The 23,071-nt window shown below is 45.9% G+C and overlaps 5 protein-coding genes across 7 annotated transcripts; 2 read left to right on the top strand and 3 right to left on the bottom strand.

Moving 5' to 3' along the window:
- Window positions 1-215: 215 nt before the first annotated feature.
- LOC108107780 (ubiquitin carboxyl-terminal hydrolase 36) lies at window positions 216-7,067 on the bottom strand. Of its 2 annotated transcripts, XR_001772450.1 has the most exons (5): window positions 6,298-7,067; window positions 3,914-4,668; window positions 2,235-3,860; window positions 1,450-1,871; window positions 1,059-1,121 (listed from the first exon to the last, which is right to left on the bottom strand). XR_001772450.1 is itself a non-coding variant. In XM_017215475.2 (4 exons), the coding sequence occupies exons 1-4, from the start codon at window positions 6,626-6,628 to the stop codon at window positions 735-737; spliced, it is 3,099 nt and encodes a 1,032-aa protein (XP_017070964.1). In that variant the 5' UTR covers window positions 6,629-7,067; the 3' UTR covers window positions 216-734. The 2 variants fall into 2 exon arrangements, 1 of the variants encoding a protein (XP_017070964.1); XM_017215475.2 differs by lacking the exon at window positions 1,450-1,871 and having other exon boundaries at window positions 216-1,121.
- Window positions 7,068-7,308: 241 nt separating this feature from the next.
- LOC108107781 (bifunctional coenzyme A synthase) lies at window positions 7,309-9,134 on the top strand. Its single transcript, XM_017215477.1, has 2 exons — window positions 7,309-7,936; window positions 8,004-9,134. Exons 1-2 carry the CDS (start codon window positions 7,378-7,380, stop codon window positions 8,999-9,001), a joined length of 1,557 nt encoding a protein of 518 aa, XP_017070966.1. The 5' UTR covers window positions 7,309-7,377; the 3' UTR covers window positions 9,002-9,134.
- Window positions 9,044-10,413, bottom strand: LOC108107783 (thioredoxin-like protein 1). Its single transcript, XM_017215479.1, has 3 exons — window positions 9,781-10,413; window positions 9,442-9,725; window positions 9,044-9,382 (listed from the first exon to the last, which is right to left on the bottom strand). The coding sequence occupies exons 1-3, from the start codon at window positions 10,144-10,146 to the stop codon at window positions 9,169-9,171; spliced, it is 864 nt and encodes a 287-aa protein (XP_017070968.1). The 5' UTR covers window positions 10,147-10,413; the 3' UTR covers window positions 9,044-9,168.
- Window positions 10,414-10,528: 115 nt separating this feature from the next.
- LOC108107782 (proliferation-associated protein 2G4) lies at window positions 10,529-13,853 on the top strand. Its single transcript, XM_017215478.2, has 8 exons — window positions 10,529-10,704; window positions 10,861-10,958; window positions 11,248-11,384; window positions 11,445-11,607; window positions 12,102-12,323; window positions 12,606-12,831; window positions 13,091-13,218; window positions 13,280-13,853. The coding sequence occupies exons 1-8, from the start codon at window positions 10,617-10,619 to the stop codon at window positions 13,391-13,393; spliced, it is 1,176 nt and encodes a 391-aa protein (XP_017070967.1). The 5' UTR covers window positions 10,529-10,616; the 3' UTR covers window positions 13,394-13,853.
- Window positions 13,854-13,948: 95 nt separating this feature from the next.
- LOC108107779 (ubiquitin carboxyl-terminal hydrolase 47) lies at window positions 13,949-22,830 on the bottom strand. Of its 2 annotated transcripts, none has more exons than XM_017215473.2 (10): window positions 22,583-22,830; window positions 19,334-19,562; window positions 17,671-19,274; window positions 17,227-17,614; window positions 16,253-17,170; window positions 15,213-16,193; window positions 15,020-15,146; window positions 14,883-14,953; window positions 14,687-14,820; window positions 13,949-14,623 (listed from the first exon to the last, which is right to left on the bottom strand). In XM_017215473.2, the coding sequence occupies exons 2-10, from the start codon at window positions 19,520-19,522 to the stop codon at window positions 14,413-14,415; spliced, it is 4,623 nt and encodes a 1,540-aa protein (XP_017070962.1). In that variant the 5' UTR covers window positions 19,523-19,562; window positions 22,583-22,830; the 3' UTR covers window positions 13,949-14,412. The 2 variants fall into 2 exon arrangements, with proteins under 2 accessions (XP_017070962.1, XP_017070963.1); XM_017215474.2 differs by lacking the exon at window positions 22,583-22,830 and adding an exon at window positions 21,532-21,630.
- Between the last annotated feature and the right edge of the window lie 241 nt (window positions 22,831-23,071).

Below are 23,071 nucleotides of genomic sequence, written 5' to 3'. Positions count from 1 at the left end.
TGCGCACATATTCTCGTTCATATTCATAGTACATATACATCCAACATGCTTTATTTTTTTTTTTTTTGGGGGTTATTAACATTGGCAATATCGCTGCTCGCCGCTGTTCGGTTATGCTCTCTATAAATAAAAGGGGGTCGCCGCTAAAATTACACTCGATTTTTCATGGGTCTAGGTCTATTCTCAAAATCTATATACAAAGTTTTCTTGCATGGTTTTTAGGTTTAATCTCTTAAAATATTGGGTTGCTCTTTATTTCCATTATGCGCAGCTATTTAGCATATTAAGTGTTTTCTTCTGTGGGGGTAACATTTTTTAAAAATGAAACATCAGAGCGGTAACCTTGCTGTGTTGTGAGTGGCGGCATCAGAGCAGTAACCTTAGTTCCTCACGGACGGCCGGCTACCACTCTAATGTATAGACACGAATTCCAGCCAAACACAATAAATATAAAATGCCAAACACAATCTCGCAATCATCTATACCTCTTAATGATAGTCTTAGTCTTAGGTTCTAATGGGCCGTTCTCGGGTTAGGGCTTGGGATTATTTTGGGGCAACAGTTACGTTCTAGCTTATAGCTTACAGTCCTACGGCTACTCCTACTTCTAATATGTTCATCAGCAGTTAAAAAACGTTTACAAAACTCATGCGTAATTGAAATCCAATAACAAATGCACACGCCGCAGTCGCATCGACGTCTCCTTCTCGTGATCCTCGTGTATCCGCATCCAGTTAGGATTGCTGCTGTTGCTGTGCCGATGGCTGCCGCCGATTAAAGCCACCGCCGGCGGCCAAATGACGCTGAAGAGCTCGCTGCTTCTGGAACTTGGCGCTGCCAGGTCCCCCAAAACGGTTGAACTTGAACTTGTTGCGCTGTTGGAAGTTCTGGCGAAAGTTCTGGTTGTAGAAGCGTGGAAATCCTCCTCCTCCGCCGTTCTTGTTCCAGCGTTTTTGGCCCTCGTACTCCTGGAATGGATTGTAACCGGGCGTGCTGTTGCTAGCATTGCTGCTATTGTTTCCCTTGGCAGACTTCACCTTGCGCTGACGCCCGCGATCCATCTCATTCTCCTCGTCGTCATCAAGGTCTCGCTGTCGCTGCTCTCGCGCATCGACCAGTAGCTGCAGAAAACAGAATATTCAACAATTAAGCTGGAGTTTAAAACTTGTCAATAATAAGGCTGACATGCGCTTGGAAATGAAGCTTATGCAGATGAGGTACGGAACGCTCACGAAAAACAACACTGGGATGCATATTGTAATGTTATCGAAATGGGTGAGTGGCTTACGGTTTACGGTTCACGGTGACAGGTTATCAGGCAAAACGGTAACGGCACGGTTGAACTTATGGCGTATCAGGCGGGGACAAAAGATATAACGTGCCGGCCAGCAATCAACTCATAAGCTTCATTGCACTGGGATACGAATGCGGAGTCGTCGGGTTAATTACCTAGGCTCCGCTGCAGTCACTCCCTCCCGCAATGACTTTTGCAACTCTCTATAACACTTTTAACGCTTGGCGAACGGGGGCCGCGTTGAGGAGTCCGTCCGGTTGGGCACGGAATCCGTCAACGCAATCACAGACTATTCGGGGTAATCGTATTGTATTGTATAGTATTATGTGTGCTTTGTGAGGAATAACACAAGGGCCCTCGCTTCCGCATCCACTTCTGCCTCCTACCGGCCGTCCGTGAGACGATCCGGATCGGATGCGTCAGCGCCTGCATCTGATACCGCTACTGCATTTACGACCACGTCGTTACTGTCACTGCCACTGGCCGCCGCGTTGACTGCTACCGAGCTCTCGACGATATCGCTGCCATCCACACTGCCGTGACCAGCTATCCGTTTAGCACAAACCAACTCAAAAGGCTAAATGAATGGGGATAATGTGGAAACAAATGCAAATTACAAACAAGTTCGTTTAGTAAATCAACACAATCCAATTGCATTTCATGCAGCAAATATGTGGACGATATAGATCGAAAGGGAAATAAAGAAAACCAAACAACCAGTCAAATAATAAATTTTTAGTTAAAGGTGTCAAAGCATTTACGAATAGAATAAGGTTATTTTAAACTTGAATTTGGATAATATAAAATTAATAGATATTTTGTGTTATTGAAACCGAAACTTTATTTTAAAACAATTTATATAGGTAAGCCATTAACGCAAGTGTCAGTGTAGAAAAAAAGCCGGTGAAGAGTTACTTTTGAAATTTATTCCTAAACTTACCTCTTTTTCAAGCTCCGCGGGCTTGTTATTCCAACCGAGAACCGAGGAGCCATATCCCCGATGGGATTGCTTGAGTAACTCGTTAATGGTGTTTCCATTTGAGGTGGCTTCGCTCTGGTAACCGTTGCCCACTCTTTGCTGCGGATGCGACTTGACCGCGCTTCCGTTGAGCAGCTTTTGGCGCTTGGCACCAGGCGTTGTGGGCGAGTCTGTGGAGGGTTTGCTACTGGCGAACGGATTTCGATGAGTCTTGCTGGGCGACTGAATTTTGGCTGTCGGCGCTTCCTCTTCTTCATCGTCGTCATCGTCGATTTCTTCAACGTCATCGTTTCGAGTAACTTTCCAGATACCCGTCTTCGATTTGATAACTGCAGGCGATGGTGGCGTTTTGGGCGAGGATGGTGCTTTGCTTTGAGACGATTGCTTCTGTGGGTGCCAGCCATTAGACAACTGGATGCTCGGTTCCTCCTCATCATCGTCGTCCTCACTGTCGGCAGACTTTTTTAGGCTCTTGAATATCTCGTCTATGGCATCAGTCTTTTGTTTGCTGTTGTTAACGTGAACCGATGACGTGGAGGCGCCGTTGGTGAGACCGCCATTAGTCTTGCTGTGACCATTGGTCTGTCCAGACTCCTGCTCCGACTCACTAGAGTCGTCTCCACTTCGACGCTTTCGGGGATTGGGCAGTGGCGCCTCCTCCTCCTCCGAGGCGGATTCGTAGGGCACTAAACTTTTTAGTGGTGTTTTGACCGGGGTCTTAACTTGTATCTTCACGGGCGATTTTGGCTTCTCCGTATGATCTTCCGTCATCTTGGGCATGCTCGGCAGCTGTGCTGTCGTTAGTCTGGGCTCATCATCACTATCTTCATCGTCCGATGATATTGGCAGATATTGTTGCTGGTTTATTGATTTGTGGTTGCTGCTGTTGCTGTTGGTGGAGGAACTTTTGTTACCATTTGCAGTGGGACTTGTAGTAGCTTCGCCTTTAGCGTGTGCGCCAACCAGTTGAGGTTTCGCAGAGTCCTGAAACTTTCCGGTCCCCAACTGGAGACCGTTCTGCTGACTTGGCTGGTGATGCTGCTTGAATTGGATGGCCGTTTTTTGGGCATTGCCATTGCTGTAGCCGTTTATCCCACCAGGCGGCAGCTGGGGACCGATGAAACGGGTTGGTGAAGGCGAAGACACAGTTGTAGTCGCTACTGGTAGTGTGCTATGTCCATTGGTTAGACGCACTCCATTGGGCCTGGTGGCCGCTGGACTAGCAGCCTGTGAGAGGTCCAGTTCGTAGAACATAATGTAGGCATTGGTGTTGCAGACGCTCTGCATTGCAATTGGTCGCACGTAGCTGTCGTCGAAGTTGTAATAGCTACCCGTATCTGTGGATCCAATGGCCGTATAGTGACCGCAGTGCTGGGACACTCCCAGATGTGTGACCATCGAGACCAGGCGATAGGTTAGTGGCTGAGCCTGAGCCGCTGGAGAGCGAGCAGCATATTTGCTCAAATCAATGCGTGGCTTAAAGGAGATCTGCTTTGTCAGTTTGTTGCCGATCATGGAGAATCGCTTTAGCTGGATGCACAGAGTAATTGGGGCCCGTTCCAAAGAGAACTGCTTAGTGGCTGATACCTGAAAGGGATATGTTTTAGATACATAAACGATATAGAGGACGAAAACCTTACCTTCTTCTTGCAGCCCTCGCACTTGTAACCCATATCCTCCAAACGTTCGCGCGAAAAATGTCCCTCAAATGCGTCCTCCAGAGAGTCAGCTTTGCGAATGTCAAGCAACAAATCCTGAAAGTGCTGGAACGTGATGGACACGTGGTTGCAGCTCAGACAGCGCACCTCACTACGCAAGTAACCGCCGAAAATCTGTCCCAAAGGCGTTGTCTCCTTAACCAGCTGGTCCAACTCCTTAAAGTTTCGGAATCGCATCAGATACGCTCGCTCCATGGCTTCAACCAAGAAGCGAAGAAACTCGTGAGCATCCTCTTGCCTACCGACGACCATGTGCTTGCAGATTTGCTTTAGCTTTGAGTAGATAAGGAATGGCCTGACGGCCGACTGATTGCTTTGTGTGGCCAACAAGGTTTTGGCCATGGCGCAGACGATGCAACAGCCACCGGATTCGGCCACATTGCAGTTCTCCAGATGCGCCTGCTCAGAGACGAGCCAATTTGCCAGTGCAGGGATATGCAAGAGGGCTTGCAGCGTAGAGTTGAGGTAGCAGGTGTTGCCCACATTTATCATACCCGTTCCCACCTGCCATTTGCGCTCTGACTGCTTCCAGCCGATGCGTATGTTCTCTCGAGGATATAGAACCCTCTTCGGCTTGGGCAGCTCATTGGGATTGTTAGAGGGATGTGAATTATTGTGGTTGTTGTGATGCGACTGATTGTTGGGATGCTCTGATTGTTTGCGAGCGCCGTTATTGTCTGCAAAGGGAAAAAGGACGGTAGCCAATTTAAGCACGTGCCACAAGAGAAGGCAGAAGGGCAACAGGAACAGTTTGTAGATCAGCCATAGTGCCAACCCGTCCACTATTATCACAGTCATAATGCATTTATTGGAAAAATCCTTTCTTTTGGGTTTTGTCGCTCGTTCCCTGCCTGTGTTCCGTTCTACTAAAATAAAAATAAAACGAGCTGAGCTCGCTGTAGAAACTGCTGACACACTCGCACACACTCCCACAATCACCTGTGCGCAGTGTTGAGAAGGGTACACGGTTTATGTACCAACGAGGGTACATAAGTTTGCTGACCTTTGTTTACACATCTTCTTACAAAAAGCTAAGCTAACATTAAATTTAAATAACAATTTTTAAAACGGCTTATGTATTTTGTATACAAATTGAATATAAATTTTAGTATTATTATTTATTATATTTTTATAAAGATTGTGAGATAATCAAAGTATCTAAAAAATTATTTTGATAACCCAAGAAGTACCAATCATTTTTATCTAGGTACGCAACGAGATACAAATATCTTCGCCTTTTCCCAACACTGCCGTGTCTTTGATAACAGCAAGCAAGAGTGAGTAAGATAGCAATTAACAAAAGAAAATTTATGCTGATAACAGAAAGCGAGTGAAAGGGATAGAGCGAACAGAACCAGACACAGTGTCTGCTTGAACACCTATGGTTTTCCCGCTCTAACACAGGGTTTTGGGCAGAACAGTGTTGCCAACTGAATTTTTGGCGCGACCTAACAGTGGTTGTTGTAGGCCCTCTGCTCCCCCCATTTTTGCCTTTGTAACTGTGTTCAAGGCATTGACCAGGCCAAAAAAAGAAGAAACATCTTGTAACAGATCCTGCTTCTTGGCGTTGTGTCCACTTCCTGCTTCGTGTGAATCACTTTTGCAATCTTGCCTTTGTTTTCGTTTTTTATCACTCTCTAGAGCAGATTGCGACGCATTTACCGCATCAAAAACAATAAAGAAAAAAAACAAAGCCAATAATGGTACCGCTGGCGCTGGCCATGTGTGCGGGGAAAAGAGACAGAACTAGCGAGGGGGGCCCTCGTGCTTTTGACTTGTTTTTTTTTGCCGCTGGAAAGGCAGCACGTTTTTTTCCGCCACAACCTCTGTGAATCAGAAGTTAAGAAGAGGCGTTGTGTGTTGTTGGTGCCTTTCCAGCTCACTCTTTGCGGCGTTGTACTTGTTTTGCTTTTTCCGCGTATTCCTTTGAATTCTGTTTACACGTACACGTACACCACCCAAGCGCCGTCACACACGCATACATAGAAGCGCCTAAAAAGTACAGGTATGCTGCTCTGCCGACGCCGACTGCGCAGCCGGTAGAATGCAAGCAGAGCAATAAAAAAAAAATGTTAGCGGAAAAACAACACACGTGATTTGTGGAGGGATATTCCCAAAAGATCTTGCAATAACAAACGGAAAACTACATATATGTTTATATATAATATAATACATCTCATATATATAGATATAGCACATGGAAAATTGCGCAAATTGCCACACAAAGAAAAACACAGACGAAGGTGGAGACGAAGAAAAGCCACTTTTACAGGCAACTTTTCGTTTCTTTTTTATGCTTTACTCACCATGCCCATTTGCGCCCACAACTTTGCCTGTGTTGTTTTTTCCACCAAAGCCATTGATGGCGCCTGGATTTCCTCCTGGCTTAATGACAATATACTTGGACTTGAGGTTCTCCAAAACCGATTCGTGGTAGTTTGGCACCTCCTCGTACTCTATTTTGGCCATCAGGATGCGTTTGGCATTGGCCACGATGTGATTTTGCAGGTTGCCAGAGGAATCCTCGCCGGTTTTGGCTTGGTCGGCTGAGGAACCGGAGGTGTTCCCGCTGAGGGATTCTCGAAGAGCAGCGTTGACGACATTCGCCGTTTCGCACACGGCCATCGAAACGGGCATGTCGATGCTCCGGCTGGGGGTTTGAGGTGGAATTTTGAATTTGGGGTGGAGGTGTTTGCCACCCAGTTAGCTAATGTACATCGGCGATCCGCGGTGATCCTATAGATCCTTCTCTGCTCGCACGTCCTTCAAAACTCTCCTCCTCTCTCTTTGCACGCTCTTTACTCCTCTCACTCTCAAACTGCTTCTTGCTTCACACACCGACTGCAACACCGACACACGCACACTAACGCACTCGGGAACACTTTTTTTCTGGCTTTTTCGCGCTGCGATTTGTTGGCCAACTTAACATTACGAATTAGGAATATCCGCTTACAAATCGCAATTTAAAATAAAATTGATTTTAAAACGAAAAGTCTGCGTTCGAATGTAATGACAATTCCTTCCCTCGTGTTTCTTCCGACTGCGGATTCTCTTTTTGCTTCATATTCGTCGTTTGGGGCTGTCAACTCGGTACAAATGGCCGAGTGACGCGATAGGCAGTGTGGGTGGGTGAAATTTCCTAACGCCTTTTATGAAAAATACTAAAATATATTTTTACACGATAGTTTAATCATTTTAAATTACATTTAATTTTAATAATCATCATATTTATATATTTTATATATATGCAAATGCTAGAATGTACTTATATAGACATATTTGTAAAAGTATTTTTACAATGACTATAAGTGGCAACCCTACCCTACGTGATAATGTCGATGCAACCGTTGAACTAGAATTTAATTAATCCCAATCAGCCGAGCAGAATGGCCTCCTCCACAGGTCTCTTGGTGGTGTCTAACATCAAACACCTAGGAAAATCCCTCCGCGCCATTGAGAAGTACGTTAATTCCCTGTACATTCATTTAAATGTAGCGGGGTCAACGTCCACGACGTCAGCAGTTCCACCTCCTCCGGTTTGGGGACGTCTAATCTCGCAGCTTTACGCGAACAGTAGTAGTTATGTGGGAAACCAGTTAGATTTGCGAGTCCTTGTCTCGCCCCTCAAACCAGGGGCCTGTGGATCCTTGAAATTGCGCCAACCTGTGGACTTGATCTTCTCGGATGCACATCATCCGGAGCTTTGTGACCGTCTTCGGGCGGATCTTAACATCAGCAAACCCACCATATTCTTAGAGGACTCGGCCATCTCTGATTTGAGTGCCCAGCAGGATGATTCCCAGGCTTCGAAGATATATCCCTCAGTTGTCCTCGGTGGAACCTTCGATCGCATACATCTGGGTCACAAAATATTCCTCACTCAAGCTGTACTGCGAAGCAGCAAACGCCTTGTAGTAGGCGTAACAACCTCCGCCATGACGAAGGGTAAGCACTGATGGTGATATGGCAAAAAGATTCTTATCTTAATGGCCTTTGATATCGCTGTATGTAGGAAAGACGCTGCCGGACTTGATTTTGCCCGTGGAAGAGCGTATATCCCGGTTACGGGAGTTCCTAACAGATATAGATAATACACTGCAGTACGAGATTGTGCCTATCGACGATCCCTTTGGACCAACACAGGTGGATCCCGATCTGGACATGATTGTGGTCAGTGCGGAAACACTTCGAGGAGGTCAGAAAGTCAACGAGATACGTTCCGCCAGACAGCTTCGGGAGCTTGAGATCTTTGTCATCGACATTGTGGAGAGCAACGTCCATGACGGCATCCATGAGACGAAGATCAGTTCTAGTAATACCCGGATAGACTTGCTGGGATCCCGATGGAGAAGGCCGGAGCTACGACCACAGCTCCCAGCACGTCCGCACATTATAGGACTGACCGGTGGTATTGCCTCCGGCAAGAGCAAGATGGCACAGAGATTGGGCCAAATGGGCGCCCATGTAATCGACTGTGATAAGGTGGCCCACGATGTGTATGAGCCCGGTCAGGTGTGCTACGACCGGATTGTAAAGCATTTTGGCCAAGGCATTATTTCCGCCGACGGCCGTATTGATCGCTCCAAGTTAGGTCCTTTAGTCTTTGCTGATCCCAAGGAACTGCAGGCACTTAACGGAATCGTCTGGCCGGAACTCATCGCTGAAGTAAATAGGCGGTTGGATGTACTACGCTCCCAGGCTGAGGTTCCCCGTGTGGTGGTCCTGGAGGCAGCAATACTTCTTCGAGCTGGTTGGGAGACGTACTGCCATGAGGTGTGGTCCATGATTGTACCGCCTGAGGAGGCTGTCAGGCGAATTATTGAGCGCAACAACCTGAGTGAGGAGGAGGCCAAGAAGCGCTTGGCTAGCCAAGTGCCAAACAAGGAGATCATAGCTAAGTCGCAGGTGATTTTCAGTTCGCAGTGGGACCACGATTTCACTCAAAAACAGGCGGAAAAAGCCTGGCAAATGCTCACCAAGGAACTGGATTCGCACCAGAGCAGCCTTTAACACTAATGGATATTCAAATTACCTGCTATCGATTGTTAAACCTTGTTTTGTATGATTTTTTATGCATTTGTTGTACATTGCTTAGTTGTAAGTCGAAAGTTGAATAGAAGTACCGGGACGTCAATTGGGAAAACGTAGAAATTTTCATTGGAATCCAAGTGGGTAACCTAGTGACTTTCACCCTTCTTGCCGGCCACTCGCTTAAAGTCATTCATCTTGGTAGTCATGATGGGAGAGCCAATGAAGCCAATATAATCGATCTGCGTCACATCGCCACCCGACTGATTGTTCTTGACGAAGATTTGAATGTTCTGAACGTTCTGGAACTTGACATAACGCAGATTAACGGGAACTCCGTTTTCCAGCTCCTTTTCAGCCAGGCTGCAAAATGATTTGACCATTTAGTAAATAAATTAGGTTATGAATTAGACAATAAGCACCTTAGATCCTGCACACTGGTCATAGACTCGGCCATGTCGAAGTCTATGGTACGTGGCTGGTTGATGAACAACTTGACATCCTTGGGACCTAGCTGCGCGGGTGCCTTGAACTTCAGAGAGTGTATCTTTACGGCCTGATTGAAGGTGATAGACAGGATTAACTGCTCGTCGCAATCCGACTGCAGGTAACCACCGGCGGAGGCCAGAGCGTGCTTTAAATTATGGTCATCGGCTTCGTTGAGGCATTCGCACTCCTGCTTCGAGATGAAGGTGTTCAGCTCCATCTGTAAGATAAAATAGGGATTAGCTTTGGAAGTTTTGGCCCTAAAAGTACCATACCAATCCCTGGCCGTAGTCCTCGCCAGACTCTTCACCGGCGCCGGTGCCGATGTGCTCTTGAATCTTGGCCTCCAGTCCATTGACGTCCGCTCCCTGGATGCGGTCAATTTTGGTCCTGTTTCTGTAGAAGATAAACGTGGGCATGGCCGAAACGCCCTGTCCGGCGGCTGTATCCTGGCACTTATCCACGTCGACCTTCAAAAAGATCGCCTTGGGGTACTTGTTGGGAAACATCTCAAAGATGGGCGCTATTCGCTGGCAGGGTCCGCACCATGTGGCTGTAAAGTCCACAACGACTAAGCGCACACCCGCCTGAGCCAACTCCGCTTGAAAATGGGACTCGTCGTTAATCACGCGCACAGACATGGCGACTTAATATTATTGGCTCTATTTTATAGAACTTTTGTTGCCGCAGAGAATAGCGCTTTGGTGGCCACAGAATAGTAAGCAGCAGGGGAAAGACACTGACTTCTGATATTTTTGCCGTTAAATGCGATTTATTGTTTTTACAATAAGTTACTTTCTGCCCATAAATTTATAAGAAAGATTTTTGAAAGATGATGATGAGGCGTTATTTGGTACTTCGATATTAGGAGGCTATAGTATTTAGCGATGGCAACAGATCGATAACGGCGATAGGAAATATATCTGTTTCCGAAAACATACTTAGCGCTTCCTTTCTTAGGGTTGCCAAGGCTATGACTTATTGGAATACGTTCACACTGGGGACGTTACTTACAACGCTTGGCCACACTTTCCTTACCTCGTGGTGTTTCAGTCGGGTCGCATTTTCATTAAAGTCGCCATTTTAAAATTATTTGAGTCGAGTGTGCACAATGGCAGAAGTGGAAAAGGAACCCGAGAAGACCATCGCCGAGGATTTGGTGGTGACCAAGTACAAGTTGGCCGGCGAGATCGTCAATAGTAAGTATTCGGATCCCGGGATCCACAAAGGGAAAGCGATTCCAGGAGGCACTGCTACGTGGCGCTTACACAATATACAAACTGCCGCTTTCCCTTTTTCGCCACGCGTTGATAAATACGCCTATTTCTGGACTCCGTCTGCTCGTTTAATTTTAGAAACTCTCAAGGCGGTAATTGGACTCTGCGTAGTTGATGCATCCGTTCGGGAGATCTGCAACCAGGGCGACAATCAGCTCACCGAGGAGACCGGCAAAGTAAGTGGTGGCCGCCTGGACGCCTAAACGACTAATCGGAATGTCCAATGATTAAGAATTACGCCGTTGAGGGTTCCCGATGACGATCCATGTGCTGTGTGGGCTGGTAATCGCCTCGTGGTCACCAGGCGCACGCGGGGCTTTACATACCCCACGTGCCCGGCTTATGTGTTCGCCATTTGGTCCCAGGGATTTACAGATTATGAGATCTGAGGACACACCAGACAAAATCTCATAATTCTGGTCTGAAGAACTGTCATATAAATATCCCATATCTTTTATATATCAGGTATACAAAAAGGAGAAGGACCTGAAGAAAGGCATCGCCTTTCCCACATGTCTGTCCGTCAATAACTGTGTCTGCCACTTCTCGCCAGCCAAAAATGATACTGACTACACGTTAAAGGCCGGCGATGTAGTCAAAATGTAAGTTAAACATTATATTTTGTTTATTTAGAGTTTAATCTTTGTATTTTCCATACACAGTGATCTGGGAGCCCACATCGATGGTTTCATTGCTGTGGCAGCTCACACAATTGTCGTGGGCGCTGGAGCGGATCAGAAGATCAGTGGTCGCCAGGCTGATGTCATCCTCGCCGCATACTGGGCTGTCCAGGCTGCCTTGCGTCTGCTCAAGTCCGGCGCCAACGTAAGTCCTCCTCGTAATGTTGTGAAATCTGGTAATTGCTCTGGTCTATTTTTCTGGATTGGAGGCAACTTGCCAGTTGTTTATATGGTTACTTCTTCTGCAGGCAACGGATTGACTGCTGCTGTAACTCTAGCACAGTTCAGCTCAACGCCTGCAGATAGAAAACGTGTCAATTTCGTGAACTGAGCAAGTTTATTCTTTAGAAATGTTTGGTCTTTAAAGTTGTCCACATTCATAAAGCTTATAGTCTGGAATTGTAATATGCAGTCAACGGATTGGCTGCGGCTTAATATGGCTCAGTACAGCTCAATGTCTGCACAGAAAATCAGTGTCGGTTTCGTGAACTGAACAAGTTTACATTTCAGAAATGTTCGGTCTTTAAAGTTGTCCACAATCTCATTAACAATTCCGATTAGGTTTTTTGTTTAATCTCTCAGGGCTCTTAAAAGTTTACATATTAGTTGCTGTTTAACTTGAGCTTATGTTTTTTACAGAACTACACCCTCACCGATGCCGTGCAACAAATCAGCGAGTCGTACAAATGCAAGCCCATCGAGGGCATGCTTAGTCACGAACTGAAGCAATTCAAAATTGACGGCGAAAAGACGATCATACAGAATCCCAGCGAGGCGCAGCGCAAGGAGCACGAGAAGTGCACTTTTGAAACATACGAGGTCTATGCAATCGATGTCATTGTTAGCAGCGGAGAAGGAATGGTTAGTAATTACCCATAAAAAGTTATTTTTATCCTTTTTTATTGTTCAATGATTAAAAACACGCGCTTGAGGCTGACTTGGCCGGAGTGCAGAGTTTGTAGCGAGAGCGCCTTGTACGCTCTGCGGGTTTTGTTATTTAAACCTGGCACGTACAGACACCAAAGTCTAGCCAGCTGTTGTCCGAAGATTGCAAGATTATGAGATCTGAGAACGCTATAAAAAAGATGGATCCCTGTTTAATGCGAATAGAACACAATTGCTAATTCTTTGTATTCGTTGCAGGGACGCGAGAAGGATACCAAGGTCTCCATCTACAAGAAGTCGGAGGAGAATTATATGCTTAAGCTGAAGGCTTCCCGTGCCCTGCTGGCAGAGGTGAAAACCAAGTACGGAAACATGCCATTCAACATCCGCAGCTTTGAGGAGGAGACCAAAGCCCGCATGGGAGTCGTCGAGTGTGTCTCGCACAAGATGATTGAGCCCTTCCAAGTGCTTTACGAGAAGCCCTGTAAGTGTGATATATGCTATTATTTCTTTGGCAAAACTTAATTCCGAATTTGGTACACCTTCGGGTGCTAAGTACGGCCAGACATTTTGCTAGAACAAACCCCAGGCTTTGACGTCTTCAGTAGTTGCCCCAGTGTGGCCTCTGTCTGAACATGCCATTGCCACAAATTTAAAAAACCCTAATTCAGGTGTTATTTGCTAATTATATTCTATACCGGAACTCACCAAAATTTAAACATTTTTTTGCTTTTTAATTACAGCCGAAGTTGTGGCGCAGTTTAAGCACACTGTTCTGCTCATGCCCAACGGCGTTAACCTGGTCACCGGCATCCCATTCGAGGCAGAAAACTACGTGAGCGAGTACAGCATTGCGCAGGAGGAGCTGAAGGTATTTATTACTATCACATATGATGTCATGATAGATATTAATTATAATCGGAATCTTTCAGACTTTGCTAACGCAGCCTTTGGGTCCAGTGAAGGGCAAGGGCAAGGGCAAGAAGGCATCAGGAGGAGCGGCGACAAAGGTGGAAACGGCGCCGGCCGTCGAGACCAAGGCATAGACCACCACTCGCTGATAAAGATCCGCACCACCTCCCCAACAACGGAAACCACAATGTGAACAATTGCGCTGCCTACCGCTGCCGCTCCACAGATTTTTACTATCGAATTCGTTGCGTATTAAATCCTTTTTGACAACAGATCACGGCAACAATTTGAGAATTCCTTGTACCTCCAGCAGGGAATTACGCAAAACCATTTCCCCAAAAATCCTCCATCCATCAGCAGGGCGGTCGGCCCAGCGTGAAATTTACCTCTTTATTTCCTTTACTATAAGCTGCCTTCGTTTATCGGTTTGTTCAATATCATCGCAACGAAAAAGCAAAGCAAAGCAAGAAGTGTCGTCAAATTGTAACAATTTTAACGCTAAATGATCTTAAAGTATAATTCAAGAAAAACGTTATTAACGCTGCGTAGTAGGTATTAAATAAAATTAACATTTTCTATAAAACAGCCGATAAATGCCAATCGTCTTTTTATTTAATAAAAACGTTCATGGTCCCCCGAGGTCCAATCGAATTTGACACGCTTTTGATTACAATAAATGCACTTGAGAGTTGTGTTTATTTTATTCTTTTAATTTAGTTTTGATGTTCACATTCACATTATACAATTTGTAATTTAGATTTCTTGCATATTTAGTTTAAATTTTACAGTCTCATCTTTGAACTCTTGTATTACGAAAGTTGCAAGAATAACTTCGTTATGGTTAACGTCGCATAGTGCTGTGCCACGCAGCTCAGCCGTATATCCCAGATCCATTCCAATTTAGTACAGACCAATGACTATGCTCTTGCCCATCACGCCGACATCTTCCCCTTGCGCCAAACAAAATAAACAACAACAAAATACGCAATTGCTGCGGGTAAAGTATAGAAAACACGACCGGCACTTGGAGCCGCCAAAGATATATGACCGTTGATTAAAACAGGATCTGGGATTTAATGGTCTGCCGTCGCTACATACATGTTTAGGTGTACTTTTTGTTTTGGGTCGCGACCGTTTTATACTCGTCACCAAACTAATTATTGACATGCACATCCATTGGTGCTGAGGCGGTCACGTTACTTGACTTCTCAGGCGAGTCCAGGTAGATCTTCAGGGCGCGTTCCCGACGCTGGGAGAATCGGGTGGTAGACACACAACCCACCCGATCAAGGCGAGCCTTCTCCCTGGCGTTCATCTGACGTCGCTCCTCTAGCGTCAGCTCACGCGCAGGTACGGTCTTATCTCTGTTGGGAACACATATTAGTCTATGCTCTAGTTATTTCACTCCCCCATAGCTGAAATCTTACTTGTACAAGTAGATGTTGGCCGTCTGTGTGGTATTCAGCGGATATTTGTCCAGACTTGCTGGTACGGCGTACCAACTACTGGATTCGTTGACGCTTAACGCTGATATGCTTGTGCAGGGGAAGTTGCTGTTAACCTGCGAGGAACACGATTTTTATTAATATGGGAGTTATATTAAAACAATGATTTACTATGTACCTTCATATAGCTCAGTTTGTCTGTTGGGAGGTTGCTGATCTGTGATAATGACTGTCTGATTTCGCTGTCCTCTGCGGAATAATAAATCATTTTTGTATTAACATCTATTTTTAATTGCCTTTTGATTCTTCACTTACGGTCCAAAGTAATTTCTTGGAACTTTCCAAACTCCATTTTATAAGGACACCAACTCCTAACAAATATAGTTAGTGAATCGTCCTTGGGTTGTGGGTTCACACCTTCTTCACACTCCTGCACAATGAACTGTAAAGCAACGAAAGGCAAACCAGGTTAAGTTGTTATCATAGTCTAAGGGTCGTATAAACACACCTCTGCCGCTATGGTGGAGCGCATGTCGCAGTAGAGTGTTTCATCGTTGGCCAGGATCTTAATGGGAATACGCCCACCCTTCAGCCAGATGCGACAGTTCTCTACAGTGAGTGTGGCATACTTAGCGTCCATACGGTGCAGTTTCGCCACTAAGTCTTGTTTGGCCTGCTCCGCCGTTGTGTTGGCATTGTAGACCCACTCGCAGACGCAGGGCAACTTCGACGTTTCGTTATCAATGTCCGCAAGTCGCATAAAGTGAATTTTGGCCTTAAACTCATCCGGCTCCAGATTCTTGCCCAATTCCACAGTTAGTGTTTCGCCTTCGGTGAGAAGAACCAACGAGTTGTTCTGGTTACTGGACAGGTTGTTATCGTGCTTGCGCTGTAATTTAAAATAGGCGCTCGGCACTTGGATCAACTGTTCAATATGGCGCTTGAAGGCGCCCATGCGCATATGCGTGCCCACCAGTAGTTTGTAGGCACGCGTAGGTCTTCGCAACTGAGCTTCCTCGTCGGACTGGTGACCCGAACTGGAACTGGTGCCCACCACATCCACGCAGTCAATTTTTGTTGCGTAGAAAAAGTGATTGGTGCTGGTGGGCAGGAGTAAGGGTTCTACGACATCAGCTGCCGCATAACTGCCGTTTCCATTGCAGTATGCATGAACCCGCAACATGGCATCGTGTGAAGCTGCTTCGTCCTCGGGGCTAGATAGCTGTGGCGAATGACTGGTGGAACTGACTTGGCTGTCGCCACCACCGCGATGTGCTAGGTTTTCCGTCTCCACCAGAGTGCGGTCTCCGTCGCTTAAACTGCTGTCCTCCGAGTTGGACTCGTGGCCGAGACTGGGACTAGGTTGTGACAGCGTGTCCAGCGGTTCCCGCTTGTAGCGCCTCCAATCACAGTCACTGTTGGACGGCTCGTGGCCGGGTGCCACGCCATTCATCATGGCGGCATCAACCACATCACCACCACTGGCCGTCTGAATAAAGTAGCGAATTAAATTCAATTACTTCATAACGACGATGTCGTAAAACTTACCTCGATGGACTCGATGCTGGGCACACCCAACATCTCAAGGCTGGCGGAATCCGTATTGGGGACATTTAAGTAGAAGTAGGTTATGGATTTGAACTGGGTGTTGGCCAGGTTTTGTAGGTGCTGCAGCGCATCGGGCGACGGGTGTGGATCGTAAGCCACGAAAGCCTTCGGAATTGTGCCGCGCACCGTGGCGAGTAGGAACTGCTGCTCGCTAATGTGTAAACGGAGGGCGATGGAGCGGCGAAGGGCGTCGCTGGCTTCCCGCTCCCGCGCTGCTGAGTAAACCAGGAAGGGACCGTCCATCGCCATGCTCGATAGATCTACCTTAAACACATACCATGTGATGCCGTCCGGAGGATAGTTTTCGAACTGTTGGTCCTCGGCCCGGTACTCCAGCAGAAAGTCTAGACTATAGTTCTGTGCTGCGCGCAGTTCGGTCAGAGCTGGATCTGTGAAACCCTCTAGGGACTGGATGATAGTGTCCATCGCAGAATTGTAAGCCACCAAACGACATCGTGAAAGCGGTGCGAATAGTTCCACATTTAAAGTATCATAGGCCGAACTGAGCACCCTGTTAATGTCGAAACTTTGTGATACGTAAACCCTGGTGAATTTCATCTTTTTCAGTGAGGGATTATAAAAGTATACGCGCGGTTTGTATAGGTCCGGAAGAGCCAAATCCGTTACTGTATTGTGCCTGCCCAATCGAGTTACGCGGTTCTCCTCCTCCGAGTGAAGTTTCGGAAGTAGTGATTTGATGTGCTCAGGAAAGTCGGCCACCTTGGCGACGAGTTCGTTGCGTTTTGCGTCCACCTGCCGGTACATCAACATGTACGCGTTGGTGCTGGAGGTGTAAGCACTGGAGTAGTAGCTGCCATTAGGTCCTCCAAACGAACGTTGGATGTCTTCCTGAGTGATCTGTGGGTAGAGGGTTTGTGAATTTTCGAACATAGTGAATTGAGATAAACACCTACCGCGGACACATTTTGATCGTTAAAGCAGAACCAGCTGTTGTTATCGAAGTCCTTTATATAAGCATAGTAGTGGCCACCAGAAGCGCTGCCCGAATGGATCATGATGGCAAATAGTTCGTACAGGTAAGGCCCGGATCCCTGTTTTGCGCTCTTGCTAGTGCTGCTGCTCATGTCGATGCCTTCATCCTCGTCATTAAGATCGTTCTCGTGCTGACTGGAGCTAGCTGTGGTCACCACGCCGCTGCTCAGGTTGTCGTCCTCCATAGCCGAGCCACTATCAGCAGTGCTGCAATCGTCCACAGTGCCATTCAGCTGAGAGTTTTGCTCGCCGCTGTTGCCGCTTCGGTTAATAATCGTGCTGAGGTTTAGCGTGTGGGGGAAGGTTACTCTAAAAAGCAGAGCAGATTTAATATAAAATAGTTTCATTTTAGGTTAAAGACTTACCTGTCATTTAACTTAATGCGGTGCATGGTCTGGTAGTCAAAGTCAAAACGCTTTAGGTGAAGTGTCAAAATGTAGGGGAAGGACTTAAAATGCAGACCCTTGTGGGCGTCGCATTTCTTTTTACACTTCTCGCACAGATATTGGTTATTTCCATCGAGTGTCTCCGGCTGGACGAAGGCGCGCAGTGCCTCTTCAATGCTGCCGTAGGCTGAGCTGCTTCCAAATGGACGCACAGGTAACGGAATATCTAAAAAGGTGTCCTCGCGCGTCTTCTCAGTATTGCACTCCAAACACTTAACATAATCATTCATTTTGCCCTCATACAGATTGGAGATAAGATTTGCCTGCTTTGTGTTCTTGAATTTCTGCTCTAGAGCGTCGAACATAACCCGACAAAGCTCCTGGATGTCATGCTGCTGCCAGGCCTCTGTCGAGTCCCACCCAAAGCTGCGGGTAAGGTCTGTGGTCTCCACTGCCGCCTTTGGCGACGTCTGCAAGTTGAGGAATAACTTTTGCAGTTGGTAGGGTATGTTTTTAGCTTCGTTATCGTTGTCGAACTCCCAGCGATACAGAGCATTCCTAAACTCGGGCGTCATAAAGAGTGCCTGAAGCAAGCTGTTTAGGTAGCAAGTCATGGCTTGATTCACCAAGCCAACATATCCCCTGGGTCCACCGTTCGTCTGTCGTGCCTCCGTCTCCGTTTCCGTGGTGGCTGACGACACAAAGTCCTCTGCCGTAGTATTTACTCTCTTCCATGCTGGCAATTCGTCACCGCCATACTTTCGACGATAGAAGTTCGACAGCGCTGGGTCCGTACCATCGTCTGGTCCAATCGTAGATGGATCCGCCACTCCGGTCACACCCTCCACGTCTGAGTCCCCAGTCGGAGCTCCGAAATCATAGCCCGGTCCCAACATAGTTGGACTTGCAGATGCGCCCAGTGCCAGGTCGTCATCCGACAACTGTTCAGCATCCGAAATGAATAGGTCTGAAGGAGCAAACTCAACCGGTGAGATTAGGTTTCTACCTTGAGGATAAAGTTGCAGTTGTTCAGAGATCCGTTGCTTGTTCAGTACGTCTATCGACTCGCAATCTAGAGTTGGTTTTGAAAAGACCTTTGCTGGTTTCTTGGCAACTGGACTCTCCAGAGACGTGATTTTGGAGCTTGCCTCTGCAGATAGGTCGGGACTTTCTTCAGGGCTAGCCTTAGGAGCTTCTAAAACTGGCTTGGGGCCGTTTTCTTCAGTTGTCGTGATTTTGGAACTTTTTTCTGGGCTTGATTCTGAACTGACGCTGGTTTTCGCCAACGAGTCTTCACTTGTTGTTTTTGACTTGCTAGGAGAAGAGGAACCGGATGCAGTCTTCTTCTTGGTTTTCTCACCAACCACGCGTTTCTTTTTCTCGCCAGTGGCAGGGCTCTTGGACTTCTCGCCATCTGCTTTTATGACCTTTTTTACTACCACTTTTTTGATGGGAAACTCGAAGCGTTTGCTAACGTCTCCGTCCCAACTGCCGGAAGGAAGCAGCGCCAAGTGGTTTTTCAACTGGCGCTCAAAACCAGGAACATCGTAGAAAAGCTGGGATTCTAGGGCATTCAGGTTAACCTAAGCAGGAAATATTCATCATAGTGTTACATTACAGCAGTTAAAATAGTAATCCTTACCAAATCCTTGTTTTCGTGTGGTTGCAAAAGAAGCTCAAACTTCCCGTAGTGGAACTGAGTATCGATCAGGTCCATTACTCGCTTTACTGTGAAGTGGGAGCGGACCACCACATTGATCTTCTTCTGCTCTGAGCCGGGTGTCTGGTCAAAGACCGAGACGGTGCACTGCTCGCTATCCTTGTCCGTCATTTCTTGGCTGCGGATTGTTCAAATGATGGTGAAGGAAATCCTACGGATAAATTGAAATGATTTACTCATAAATTTTGTTTAGGTTTTTTCCTATTCTTTAATTGTAAAACAATGGTGGTGTCATGACACCTTTGACGTCTCCGTCGTGGCCAAGTTCCTGGCCATGACGAAGCTTCTTTTGGGCGGCTAAGGCCAGTAGTAAATAAGGAAGAGCTGGCCAGTCCCAAATTACTGGGAAATCTTCTTGTTTTCGACCTCATTCGCGAATAAAGCGGCAGAAACCAAAAAGAGTCCGTCGCGCCTCCCTAGCCATAGATATTGACGTGCTCCGGGTACGCTTTTCGCGCCTTATTTGTACGGGCCAGCGCCAGTTGCCGTCTATATATATCTACATATAGCACGTACACCCAATCGAGCATCGACTGCCCCCGAAATCGACGTCGTGACTAACAGGCAGCGGAATTTCGTAAACAACCGACCATCAGTTGGCTCAGGAGGATGCTACGGGAATTATTATTCTCCTCCATTTGGAGACCAACGTCATCATCATGGGGCATACTGAATGCATAAATTTCAGTGCAAATGTCGCTCCATGTTGGTTGGGTTTCTTTGTAAGACCCTGCTCGACACTGTAACGGAAGTTGTGGCGATTATACGGCCGAATATCTGGCGCCTCCAATCCGGCAGTGCGCAAATTGCAAGTGGGCGTCCCACATATCCATATGAACAAATTAATACTTATTGGGCATAAGCGAATTATTCTAGAAGTATTTGTAAAACTTGACAGATTTAAGCAAAACAGATGGTCTATATATAAAATTCGAAATTTATAGATTTATTCAAATATCATTAAGGTCATTGTTCATGATCTCTTCCAGAAAATATTCTAGATTACAGGTTGAATTACAGTTTTAGTTCAGAAATATTATAAACGATGTTCTGCTTATATAGGTCTCATTAATACATTTTACGCAAATCGACCACATTTTGAATTTTAATAAATTCCTGTCAACTGATTCTAAAATTATTTTTTTTGAATGTCTATTTTTGCTCTAATTTAAAGAGACTTGAGTTGCACAGCATTTAATTGAATGTCGCAAGCAATTGGGGATTGGGTACTTGCAATGTTTTTCCAATTTGATGACCCAAAATAACCACAAAACATACAAATGGCTGGCTGGCTACCCAAGATATTTTGGTTCTCCTCCGAATGGAGGATGCACATCCACAACATGATGTGAATTCGCTGCAGTTGCCGTTCAAACACATGTTGGAGAGTCCAAACACAACCCCATATTGCCCGGCAAGGGAGCGAGCGAGATGGGGATTCAAAAATGCTAATACACGTCGGCCAGCAGAAATCAAAATAAGAAACCCGTGCTGCTAAAAATAAAAACAGGCGGCGACAGCGACCGCGACACATCTGAGCGGTCTGAAAAAAAGCACACAAAAATCGAGAGGAGCAAGATATAAGACAGCTTTGGGAGCGTTTTGAATACGCGTATATCTGGCTATTTGTAAATGCGAAGGTTTTCAGAGATTTAGAGAAGCACACAGACTCATAGAATATGTCGATCCATCAGAATGGTATGGCACTTTCAACACATAGGGATCCCACTCAATATTTACATGATCACGATGATGATCTTTCGGTCAATGTTTGTGTTGGTCGGGTATTACAGAAACCGATATCGCGAGTTATCTATGCCATATAGACATATCTAAGGGGGACGTAGGAGGTGGAGGGGAACTCATTCTCGCATATATCTGTGCTATTTTTGAACTATTTCGGTACTGCGAAATTTATGTGATCTACAAAAACCATGAGATGACTGAGATATGACTGCTGACTGCCGGAAATTGCAGGATTCCCGGTCATATAATGCACATTCTTGTACGAAAATCTCCATTACGAAATGGTTTCTATTCTTAGATCTCGTACAACTTCAATTGGAGCTTCCAATGCGGTGTGAATAAGTGTGTATATATCCGTGCTCTATATGCTTTACCGTCCGATCTGAGTATTCCGAAATCTTTCCGAACTAGAAGACCGCGCCGTCAACGCACGACATAGTTCACGCGTGTACTGGCCGATCGAGATACCGATTCTTAAGATATCCCACACGATCTGGCGCCCGATCGTTCGCGAATAGTCACACAGCTACGATTTAAGTTCATTGGTGGATGCACTATAATATTTGGAAATGTGTTTTTCTTAATTTATGATTTAATTAATTTGTTTATTATTTAATAAAGAGTTTAGTCAACATTAGACTTAATTAAATAAGAGATATGGCTTTAAGGTTTAAGGATTGTTAAAGTCCTCAAACTATAAGGACTAATTATGTACGTTTTCAGTTAAAGAGTTCACTGTATATGTAAATAATTTTTTTAAAGGAATAATGTGGATATGAATGTAATAGCCTCAATTGACTCTCATAAAATCAGGTGTCTAAGAGATTCAGTACCCCTTTTGCTATTTGTAATGACCACTCACGAACTGTAACTGATAACAATTATCGCCGGACAAAGCAGTGGGTGGGTAGTTCGTTTTGTAGGGGAACTTAAAGGCCCCGAGAACCCAGGCGGATTACTCAATGAATATAGGCGATGTGTTTGGGTTTATAGCGAAAGTGCTATTAATGTCTGTCGTTTGCTCTCTTTTAAATTTTCTAGCTCTCTATTTGCGGGAATGAATGACTATTTTTATGAGGCTGCCGTCGCAACTGCAATTGCAGTTGCTGCAATGAGACATCCTTTTAAACAGGCGCCATGCCAAAGAATTTTTTCGGATGGGGTTAAGGGTCACAGGCTGAATTCGTTTGCGCAACACCTCGGGGGGCGGTGGTAAGGTGGGGCGGGGCGATCGGTCAAGGCTTTAACTGTGCGACGTGACACGCATATGTTGGCATGGGTTGGCTCAAAAAAAAGTGGCCCCATTGGGTGTCCTTCGGGCTGGCAAATTAGTCCTTAGTGAGGCGCGTCCATATGTCGCAAAAATTTGAGGGGCGCCTTGTTTTCTTCTCTGTATGCGAGTGTGTGTACCTTCATCTCACTCACCTCAAGTGTGTGTGAAAATACTGCGGTATACGGCTGTGTGGGTGTGTGCGAGTGTGGATTGCGGGGGGAAATGCGGCTGTTTGGCCGATGATCCAACTGATCCTCTGATGATGATCCTGTTCTGCTGCTCTGCTCCTTCGTCCTGGCTTTGAATCCGCTTAAAACGAGGTTCTACGGGTCATTTTTTCGAATGTTTTTTGTTCCGCTGCGGCTGTTTTCTTGCTCGAGTGTGACTGCCGCTCGCTGATTCCAAAATACCAAACGGGTTAAAATAAATGATTTGGCCTTTTGGATTGTGTTTTAAGGTCACACTGGCAGCTGTAAAGAACTTATAGTAAATAAGAATAAGAAATTTTAATTTTAAGAAATTACAGAGTTAAAAATATTTTTCATAATATTTTACAACGTAATGTTTCATCAAATGTTAAACTTTACAGTCAATTGTCTACCATAAAATATTATTTTGTTGTTCCCGCTAAATATAGCTAT

The sequence above is a fragment of the Drosophila eugracilis genome, unplaced genomic scaffold (genome assembly GCF_018153835.1).
Source record: "Drosophila eugracilis isolate 14026-0451.02 unplaced genomic scaffold, ASM1815383v1 contig_2088, whole genome shotgun sequence".
Classification (NCBI taxonomy): Eukaryota; Metazoa; Arthropoda; class Insecta; order Diptera; family Drosophilidae; genus Drosophila; species Drosophila eugracilis.
Note: the sequence above shows the minus strand (reverse complement) of the source record. Positions and strands in the feature narration are given on the sequence as shown.